Below are 11,506 nucleotides of genomic sequence, written 5' to 3' on the forward strand. Positions count from 1 at the left end.
GATGACCTCCCTCCATCGAGATGGCGCGAAAGGTTCCAGGAGTTTCAAGCATGGCTCAGTCTAGAATCACAAAGACCGGAAGCACAGACAGGAACAATTCTCCTCATCTTTGTTTCCCGTTTTACAGGCACCCTACAAGATTGGTGGACAAGTCTGGGCGATTACAGGCAAATGACGTTCTTGCAACTTCCATCTGTCACAAATGCCCTGACCTACCTGTATATTGAGTTCTGCGGACAAGATGCTCAAGTCACTGAAAGACTTCGCGCAGAATTCTTTAAACTAAAGTGTTGTTCAATGGATAAGAGAGATTTGGAAAAGCATTACAAAAAGATGACTCAACGATTCTACCAAATAGGTGGAATTGATGACCCAAATCTAAAACAGGCATTCCTCTCTTCCATACCAGAACCACTAGGAGAAGAAACCTTCAGACTTCTCTCGGGAACAGGAAGAACCTTAGCTGATGCCACGATTGGAGAAATTTATCAACTAGTTCTAAAGGCGTTGGAGAAGATGTGCTCTCAGCATAAATTTATCCAAGAATTTATGAAACAATCCAAGAAGCTTTGAAAGGTTTGCAGCCAAAAGGGACTACGAATCAAATGCCAGTCAGAATCAGCATGTTCCTGTCGTCCAGAAAAAGGGAAACACAGCAAAAGGTTTAAAACCTTTAGGACCTTTAAGTCCTCAAGGGGAAAAGAACGACGCTCCTTCAAGTTTCTAAGGAGGAAACGCTCTTTCAGGAAAAATTCTGACAGATGTTTTATCTGTGGTGAGAAGGGACATTATGCCAAGAAATGCCCCAAAGGGAAAACCGCCAAACTGATCACCCACATTCAACAAACAACGGGCATATCGCTCGAAGAAAATGATCTGGAATCTATCTTCTCTACTGATGACGAGATCAATTCAGAATCCCTCTGTGCGTTCGAACAGCAGAAGACCCCAGATGAGTTCTACCACATGGCAACAATCAATACAATACAACCATCGCCAATCATCTCTATGCAGATCCTCCCTACAAAGTATGCTCGGCCAGTCAAAGTAGCAGCCTTCTTCGACACAGGAGCATCATACACCATGATGAACCCTGATGTTCTTCCTCCAGAATACTGGAGGAAAGAAAAGCAATACTTCCACGCTGCAAACGGAAGCATCTTCTGCACAGAGCTCTTCAGTAAACCAATCAAATTACAGTTCTTCCCAGGATGCTCTATTATTCATAGAGTAATCGGTTCAAAATTACCAGGAAAAGATTTAATCATTGGGTTTGATGTCTACACTAAGAAAAGGGGTTTGAGAATTCTTCCTAGTGGCCTTGGTTACAAACAACATTTTGCTCCATGGGAATCCATCCCAAACTATTTTCTCACGCCTCCTGATCCATTCTCTAAAGTCAAACAAAGACTCATAGAAAACTCGTGTGCCACAAATCATGCTGAATTCCTCCATAAATGTGACCACCCTCTTTGGAAAAATCATCAGTTCTTCATCAGTTTACCATTTAAGCTCAACGAAGATGTTAACCCTACCAAGGCAAGCCACCCAGGTATGAACCCAGAGCACCAGAAAATGGCAACTGAGGAATGCAAAGAACTACAACAACAAGGACTGGTCGAACCGACAACCTCTTCATGGGCATGCCATGCTTTCTATGTCAACAAGAGATCAGAACAGGCCCGAGGAAAACAGAGACTGGTCATCAATTATAAGCCTCTGAATGAATTTTTGGCAGACGACAAATTCCCCCTACCAAATAAAAATTCTCTATTTGCGAGCCTGTCGAAGGCCCAAATATTTTCTAAATTCGACCTCAAAGCAGGGTTTTGGCAGTTGGGTATTAAAGAAGAAGATAGGCCCAAAACGGCCTTCTGCATTCCGAACCACCATTATCAATGGACTGTTCTTCCCTTCGGACTCAAAACAGCTCCATCACTATTCCAAAAGGCCATGACTAAGATCTATGGCCCTATTCTAGATCAGGCCCTAATCTACATTGATGACATATTGCTCTTCTCACAAGATGAGCAAGCCCATCAAAATCTTCTGGCCCAGTTCATATCTCTCACAGAAGCCCATGGGCTCATGCTATCTGAAAAGAAGATGATCATCGGACAAGCCCAAATTGACTTTCTGGGGATGAAGCTGGTCAAAGGCCAATATGAAGCCCAACCACATATAGCCCAAGAGTTGCTAAAATTTCCCGAAAAGGACTTTACAAAGGTGCAAATTCAACAGTTCCTAGGGATTGTAAACTACTTACGGGATTTTGTCCTGCGACTCTCGGAACTGACAAGACCACTCAGCGACATGCTTAAAAAGCAGACTCCACCATGGTCACAGGAGCAAACTGTAGTAGTCAAAAAGCTAAAAGAGATAATGCAGACACTACCACCTCTGCAGATTCCTTCTGACGGGAAAAGAATCCTACAGACAGATGCTAGTGATCGGTATTGGGGAGCGGTCCTACTTGAACAAGACAAGACAGGGAAAAGGAAAATATGTGGATACAAGAGTGGCCACTTCAAAGATTCTCAGCTCCATTATCACTCTACCCTGAAAGAATTATTGGCGATAAAGATGGGCATCACAAAATTTGAATTCCATCTGATAGGGCACCATTTCTTGGTAGAAACAGACTTTGCCGCGTCAAAAGGAATGCTTAGCCTAAAAAAGAGCAAAACGACAAATGGCCAACTGTTGAGATTAGCAGTTTGGTTTGACAACTACTCTTTTGACATTAAGCACATCCAAGGCAAAAACAATACTGTAGCTGATTTCTTATCCAGGTCACCCCCTGCCATAAATCTAGCCTCAGGATACTCACCAAAAACTATCCCTATTGTCATCCAAAAATCATCACATATAATCCCAATCATATTCATGATGGCCTCTTCCTCTTCTATCACACACGCCCAATCTTTTCCCCGGGATGCAAAAAAGATCCTTTCAAAAAAATCCAAAAAATCAGCCAGAGAAAGAGCAACCCACAGGGCAATCTTCATCCAGAATCTCATGATCTCCAAGCTTGGACCTTCCATACAAAATGACTTTGGAATCCATCCAAAGTATCCATTTGCCCAAATCCTACCTCTCCGAGATGCTATCTTCACACCAAAACCGATAGCCCGCCTTTTCTGGTACCTGGCTAGTGTCTTCACCATAGCTGTCGAAGTACAAACTATGGCCTTACACACGTCCATAAAATCATTCTTGGACCAAGAAAGGTTCAAGCCAGCCTACCAAGTCCAAATGGATATTTTGTCCTGGTTTGCCCCACTGGAAGAATGGAAAAAGGTCTTATCAGCAGAATGGAAGAAGGTCCAAAATAACAGGCCCACTTTCATCTATCCACCAGGCCCAAATGTTGCCAGCCTAATGAACTGTTATACTGTTCTCTTCCTTAGCATCAATGCCAAGCTCGATGCAGAACAGAATATAGTTACTAATCCAACATTCGAAGTCTATGGGTCAAAAGATGAACCATTATATGGTCTTGGAGGCCAAGAGTACATGGACATCCAAAAGAGTCTGTTTGAGAAAAACCAGATCATACCTCCGGAACTATGGCCCAAACCAGAAGACGATGCTCCTTGGGAGACATTCCCATCCGACTATACTCGCAAAATAACAAGGGCCCTTGAAGCCTTCCATCTGTCAAAAAATGAAGCAGAACAGGTCACCAAACTCGAAGAAACACTAGAACAAAAATATCCGTCTCTGTACAAATTGACCGATACTGAAGGGGTAGTTTTGCGAAAAAATGACTACTTTGAAGATTCACAAAACCCATATGCTGAATCTGCAGATATGCAAGACCCCTATCTCTTCCATTACACAGGGGACGAATGGAACGTGATGTACACAAAATACGACGCCTGTCCTCCAGCTGGCAGTGACGAGGATGAAGAACTGACAGGATGGAACCCACTTCATGAAGACCCAGCATATGACTCTGACTATGGAATTAGTCATGAGACAATATTTAAATAACTATTTCAGCCATAAGGTTTTGTTGTTTAGCCTTTTGTCTTTGTCGGGAAATCTTATCCCTTTGTTGTTTAGCCTTTTGTCTTTGTCGGGGAATCTTATCCCTTACCTATGCTTTTGTCTTTGTCGGGGAATCCTATCTTATCCCTTATCCTATCCCAACCATGGTTGGTTTTGACTAGGATGGGTTAAGTTTGTGGTTTGGTTAAGTTTGTTTGCTGAAGGATGTGGCTATAAAAGGCCATCATCCCCCCTTGTGTAAATCAGAGAATTTCGAAGCAAAAAAAATACTAGAGTGTTTATTATCAAAAATGTTCTTCTAAATCCTTCCTTCAGAAATTTCCGAAGTAGAGATAGCATGCAATATGGATCATATCTGAAGGCAACTACTGTTATAAGTTTTAGATTAACTTTCGAGTTAATAAATCTAACAATCTATCCTGTATGATCGTAAGTCACGCAATTCTGAATATGTAAGTCGTGCAGATTGGTGTGAGAAATTGCTGGGTTTATTGATTCGTTAGTTTGTCTAACTAACTTATAGCAGGAACACCTTAATGGTATCACATTACATCCATAAATCTCATTTCATATTACAAAAATAATTTCTAATTATATTTAATCTTTTAGTAGAATTTTCGATTGTTTTTGTATTGTTATCCATGAGATTTCATTTTTTTATTACCACAGTAATCATTTATATTACTATTTTACTGCGGTCTAACTCCAATCCTACTTCTATTAGCTATCAAAGTATAAATGAGTAAACAAATGTAATACTGCCAAATAAATTTTGGAAGGAGACAAGACAAAGCAGCTACTAATACTACTCCCATGACAAAAAGTTAAAATAGTAATACCAAGAATATATATTAAGGGCTATATTGATTGAGGCACTTCCGAAAATTAGTGGAAGACAAACAAATTGTATACATGACTTTGTAACATAACTTTCTATCCTAGTGGCTTATATTTCTATTTATATAAGAAAAAAAACACCCATACACCAATCTCAAAACAAAAACTACAGAAACAAAAACACAAAACCCAGGAAAATCGATTGATATTTTTTAGGGAGATTTTTTCTACATAATAATAGCTGAAGCTATGATCAGCAACATAATTATTATGTAACGTTTTAAGATTGCAATCCTGCATTATATTTGACACCAGTAGAAGGCAACCAAAGGTTCCCTTCAATAAATTGTGCGACGGTATAGTTATGAACCTGACTCGAATCATTAAACGTGCGGTAACCAGGCCACTTGACCCGGCTACCCAGGCCAGCACCCGGCCCATAGTTCATAAACTCGCCATAGAACAAGGTGTCCAAAGCAAAGTCTCCGTTCCACTCGAGCCAACCTTGGGGCCTCAGAACATCACTAATGTAACACTGCAAAATCACTGTTCTCGAGTATAGCTTCCAAGGCCTGCCCAAATACGTGTACGTGGAGTTAGCAAAGCCCACCAGGTCCGAATCCGCACTGATGTTACTAAACTGGATTGAGAAGCCCGTGGGCTCATTTGGGTCCTTTCGACCTTGGGCCGTGATGGTATTTTTCTGGTTGGGCAGGCCCCTCTTGGCCAGGATTCGGCAATTTTGGAACACGGCCGTGGCGTCACCAAAAATAAAGTCAACAGTGCCACTGATTTCGCATTCCCTGAAGAACTGGCGCATTGTGTGCGTGTAGAGTGTGTCCTGGTAGCCCCGGAAGCGGCACCGGTAGAAGACGGACAGGTCAGAGTCCGAGCGCAGCGCCACGGCTTGGTGCTTCTGTGGTCCGGCCGTGTTCTCAAAGGTTATGTCTCTTGCTATGAATCCTCTACCACTCACAGCTGCAAAGTCAAAGTGTACGCACGAAATTAATTATTGTAAAATAAATGTTTCTCAACTATTTAAACCCATAAAAGAAAGGGGGGAAAATGTCGTGCCTTTTATGAATGTTTTAATGCCATGTGATAACTTAATACGATGCGACTTTACTCAACCAATAGTTCTAGTGGTTTTTCATTTGAGTGTAAGAATTGGTTGGTTCGGGGTCCATGGAAATAAATTAACGTAAAGTTATTATTTTCCTACTTTCTGCCTGAGACATAAATATTAAATAAAGTATTTATATATATATATATTTTTGGCTGAACCATTGAATAAAGTGGTTGTGAAGTGTGGCTTTACCAAGTACCCAACCGAGTTATATCTAGGCCTTTTAGTTCTCTAAATAAATGTTAGCTTCTCATAGAGTGATCCAAGCCCACTCCTAATTAAACCACGACTAGGACTAGGACTATTATTGGCCCTATTAATGAACTGTCTATTAACTGTGATGACACATTTTTATGAAGACTAGTTCTAATGTTCTAATCCAATCCTACTATTCCATCAATACGTGGCTAATCCAAATGACCCCATTTGGAAAGAAATCGTCACAATTATTAAGGCAGCCATTGCATGTCGATCTCTGGTTTTAGTACTTCAAAATTAATGGCACATCTCACTAGTTCAGACCCCCTTTTCTTTCTTTTTAAATCACTGGTCAAATGTAATTTATAATTATCTGCATTTTTTTTACGCTATAATTTCTTCAATGACAAGCAATGTGAGTTAAAGAAAAAAAGCATTTATAAATTCCGGCATGGTTAAGATATTAATATACACAATTCTTATAAAGACACTTACCAAAAGTTGCCGAGCGAAATGTGGTCCAACCATCAATGAAGCTCCGGTTGCCGGAAATAATGGTGGCATCGATTCCATCCCCGACCATCATAATGTTCCACCTCTTCTTCTTAATCTCCACATTTTCATAATAAGTTCCTTTCTTGATATATATCACGTAACGTTGCATGCTATACTCCGGCACTGCTAAAACAGCGTCCATGATCTTTGTGAAGTTACCGGTGCCGTCGGCGGCGACCACGGCGTCCGCCGCCACCCCATTTGCTTGGACAAGCTTTCTGTCTCTGGGCTTGATCCATGACGGGAAATGGGCCTTGTTGACCTTTTTGGGCTTGAAATTAGTCGTTGGATCCACTTGGGTCAGAAGATCTTGAACCAGAGAGGTGATTTGGTTAAGACCACCAGTGACTAGTCCTTTCACTATGCTGTTTGTGCCTTCGAATCCGTCACTGCAAGTGTCCTGGTTAATAAGAGCCGCACTCAACCATGTTCTTAGATCAGAACTTAGATTCCCCGTGCTATTATGTTTGCCTGTAAAAAAACAACGGCTACAAGTTAAAAACATTTTTAAATTAAAAGAAAAGGGTTTTTGTCTATATGCGAAAAAAACAAAGTACCAAACAGGGGAAGAAAAATAAAGCTGAACTAAGAAACTTCGTTTGAGATTATGGGGATTAGTGAAGTGACTATATATTCTATTATTTTCTTGTAAGACTTTGTGAGAAAAATACCTTTAGGATTTTGAGTAGCAGAGACGGTCCAACTGAGTTGCTCAGCAGAGGAGTCGAGCAAATCTAGGCAATCAGAGACGGCATTCGAAACGCGAAAATCTCCAAGGAAATTTCCAAACTGAGAGAAAATAGAAGTGACTTGTTGTATGACATCAACGATGGTCTTGACTGAGCTGGTGAACTCGTAACTGGAGACTTTCAAGCATTCGGGCTTTAAAAAATCTGCTGCACTATTGGAACTAACCACAACAAACGAACTAGAAAACAACACATACAACAAAACTATTACTCCCAACAACGGGCGACCATCGTCAGCCATATTGAGAAATAACTTGATGAATATTTATGATCTTATATTTTTGCTGATCAGCTCATATAAGATTGGCAAGTATGACTAGCTTATACTAGTAATGAAGACCAAAATGGAGATGGGTTATTTTTATAATGTGGGGAAAGTGAGTGGCAAATGGCAAAGGTTAGAATGGGAGTGTAGGTTGTATTTAAGGGGAAAAAATTAGAAAAGGGAAAGAGGGCAAGAGTGAGAGGTTGAAGGTAATTAGTTGGGCAGGTGAAGCAATTTAAGAGGGTTGTGTGTGTGTGGGTCTCTATTATATATAGTAATAGTATAGTGATAATTGCTCAACTCCATGTGTCGGCGGTCAGATGTCGTGATCTCTCTATTAGACATCATAATGGTGTTATCTATGCACCCCCCGATTTCTAATTCCACATGCAATTGTAAGCTCGAATCCATTTTCTTTTGCTTATGATATTGTTTACGAATTTAATTTTAGACCCACATAATTTGTATTTAAAAAAAAAAAAAAAAAGAATGATAGGGAGAGTTCAATATTTGGACCAAATGTACGTTGTAGAAAGTTATGTAATTTATGAGAATGCTGACCCGGCAGAATCTTACTTACTTTGATGCTTTTAAAATTTGGTTAATATGGGATGGTGTATAACTAGTCACTAGTCAGTGTAGTTTTATTTCTTAATTAGCTAGAAATCTTAATTCTTAAGAAAGTTAACATTGTGAACATACTGACGTGAAATTTTATATATACCACTATTTTTTTAATTGGATGAAAAAGTTAAAATGATAGGCATATATCTATTGCTAAAAAGTATTATTGGTGTCTAATATCACAAAAAATTAGTATATGGTTGTTGGTATAATTTAATATTGGGTCACACATTTTAAATTATTAATCAATATTTGGTATTGCTAATTAATCATAGAGTGTCAACTCATATAGTGTTGTACACCTAAAAACGTTAAATAGTAATACTACGAGGGTGTTTGGTATAAGGTTTGAGTTTGTGGAATTAGAGTTAGAGGGAATTTAGATTAAGAGAATGTGAAACTCAAGTGTTTAAAGGGGTGAAGATTACCCTCAAATCAAGCTAAAAAATATGACTCACTTGGAAACATAAACCCCTAAGGGGGTGTTTGTTTTGAGTAGTTGAGTTGCCTTGGAAAGTGTGGAGGGACTTAGGATGGAGATAATATTAAACTCTTGTGTACAAAAGAGTTCATTTTAACCTTAAAATACATGTGAGCCTACACAAATTATTAACTTTATCTCCTTAAAATTTGAACCAAACATAAGAATGGATTTAGATTCTCATTCTCACATCTACTTTACCCCATACCAAACACCCCCCAGTTATTAAAAATAAATTTACTAAACATGAGTTAGATTTAACATTATCATTCCTACTAAATCAAAACCCCGTACCAAACACCCCAAGTACAAATTTTGAAAGTAATGTTTATGATTTCTTCAAAAATTGTGTAGTTGATCCCCTAATTTCTTTTTTCCTTTTGGCCCTTGAAATAAATTCTTGATTCCAGCCTTACCAGTAATAAACTATACATGAAATTTCATCCCATATCATATTAATTAAACAACTTAAGTTACCTTGTTGATTTTTATTAAACTTCTATGTTGTTTGTCACGATTTATACGTATGAAATGAACCAAAATTTTGTGACTCTCTTCCCCATTATTTCGAAAGAATACAATTTGATTGAATACATAATTAATGAGGGCCAACCACATTTTGATCCCATATACGGATAATCCATGGCCGAGATCGGTGGTACTTGAATTATACAAAAGAATAAACGGGTCCATTTCACTGTGGATTAGGTCGACCCATATGGCCATATGCATGTCATGATCGATCTGAATCACTTTCGACCAAGAACAAAGAATATTGCATCACCCATGCACATTGTCTCCATATCAACCTTTTTTTTTAACTTTTTTTTTCTTTCTTAATGATATCTTTCTTGTGAAGGCCAATCTGATATAAATTTCTATATAACGATTCGTATTCAATTTAATTTACATTCTTTCTGTATGCGCATGTATCACTAACACTATTCTCTCGTTATTTTTCCGTAGCAAGATTTTACATTAATTTTATAGATTCACAAAATTGCTTCACCTTAACATTAAATATACATAGCTTTAATAATGAAGTTCTAAACTTGAAAAAAGAAGTGCAAACATTAATTAGTACGAATAAAACAGCTTGACCTATTTTGGCTTTTATTCATTAAATTTATGAAGAAGATATTGTTTTGTCATACAACTTTAATAAGCAAGAGTTAAGTGAAGATTTAAACTAACGAGAAAAAAGAAGATCGACCAGTACTAAACTAATGATGATATTTATTTATTCTGAAGTATACATCGTAACTTATAATACAATTTAAAGTTGCGAGTTGTTGAAGCAATACATTTATATATATATATATATACATATACATATAGGATATAATTAACATGTGCATTTCTTTAATTTTATTTATAGAATTTATTAATTATTTTTATTAGATTTATACTGTCATATAAATTTCAAATAAATATCATATTTTAATTAAATAATTTATTTATTTTTGTTTAAGTTTATGTTTGTTATAGTTTTTGAATTTGGAAGTGACAACAATAGATTATATATTATATGTTTAATGTAATATTAAATATTATATGTGAATTTTAAATTTAAGTTTCTTGCTAGTTTTTTTTAAAAAATATATATATATTTTGGCTAATTGACAGTAGATTATATTATATGTTTAATATGATATTATTCTAATAAGTGAGCTTGAGTTTAATTAAATTTTATTTAAGTTATAAAATGTATGATTTTATTATTTTTAAATAATTATCATTGTAAAATATCTCAAAAATATCATATTTTAATTTGTTTAATTATTTATTATTTCTAAATAATTATCATTACAAAATATCTAAAAAATATCCTATTTTAATTTGTTTAATTATTGATTATTTTTAAATAATTATCATTGTAAAATATCTAAAAAATATCATATTTTAATTTTTTTAATTATTTATTTTATTTTATTTAAATTTAAATAATGTTTATAAACTACCATTAAATATAAGAATATTCTATTAAATATAAGAATATTTCGTTAAAGTTAACATTAAAAAATAAAAAAACTGTTAAAACCAAGAATTTCCGTTATCTGCACATTTTTTATATAGAAGAGATATGCGCAGTAAAAGCACATGCATGCTGCTTTTTGTTAATTTTAACTACTGCAAACATTTATTTCTTTTGGGAAATTTTACTATTGATGTATTAAATGGGTCTCATAATAAAAATACCATATCCACTATATACATGTCAATTTGATCATAGTATCTTCCTTAGTTTCAAAAATACTATTGTCATTTGTTTCTCACTTTCTCTTTCTACTCTTTTGGACGCTCTCTATTCTCTCCTTCACTCTCTCGGTCCTGAAACCAAAACCCCAAAAATCTCTCACTCTCCTTTCGCATTCACTGTCGGAACTCAAGGGAATCTGTGTGCATTGTCTTCCATGATCACGACCGCACATCAGTGGCAAGAAATATCGACCGGAGTAGGCGGGTAGGCGAGAAAACCCAAGAGATCGACAAAACAACCCTGAAATAGGCAAACCTGGGGGATTTACTTGTTTATTCTGCAATAAATTATCTGGGCTTGGTTTATTTATTAATTTTTTGTTCATAGGATAGATCAGGGTTAGGGAATGAAGAAATCTAGGTTTTTTTTCGAGTTTTTTATTCACCTCGATAGTGTC

At 36.7% G+C, this 11,506-nt stretch overlaps 1 protein-coding gene across 1 annotated transcript; it reads right to left on the reverse strand.

Moving 5' to 3' along the window:
* Window positions 1–4,838: 4,838 nt before the first annotated feature.
* Window positions 4,839–7,971, reverse strand: LOC133797368 (pectinesterase/pectinesterase inhibitor PPE8B). Its single transcript, XM_062235245.1, has 3 exons — window positions 7,402–7,971; window positions 6,671–7,201; window positions 4,839–5,829 (listed from the first exon to the last, which is right to left on the reverse strand). Exons 1-3 carry the CDS (start codon window positions 7,718–7,720, stop codon window positions 5,132–5,134), a joined length of 1,548 nt encoding a protein of 515 aa, XP_062091229.1. The 5' UTR covers window positions 7,721–7,971; the 3' UTR covers window positions 4,839–5,131.
* Between the last annotated feature and the right edge of the window lie 3,535 nt (window positions 7,972–11,506).

The sequence above is a fragment of the Humulus lupulus genome, chromosome 8, assembly GCF_963169125.1.
Source record: "Humulus lupulus chromosome 8, drHumLupu1.1, whole genome shotgun sequence".
Classification (NCBI taxonomy): domain Eukaryota; kingdom Viridiplantae; phylum Streptophyta; class Magnoliopsida; order Rosales; family Cannabaceae; genus Humulus; species Humulus lupulus.

What these genes read in the sequence shown, in the direction of transcription:
- LOC133797368 (XM_062235245.1), bottom strand. Translation starts at nt 7,720, where the DNA reads ATGGCTGACGATGGTCGCCCGTTGTTGGGAGTAATAGTTTTGTTGTAT. An exon ending in TGCTACTCAAAATCCTAAAG is followed by an intron (nt 7,202 to 7,401) that starts GTATTTTTCTCA and finishes GTTTTTTTACAG; the next exon opens with GCAAACATAATAGCACGGGG. An exon ending in ATTTCGCTCGGCAACTTTTG is followed by an intron (nt 5,830 to 6,670) that starts GTAAGTGTCTTT and finishes TTGACTTTGCAG; the next exon opens with CTGTGAGTGGTAGAGGATTC.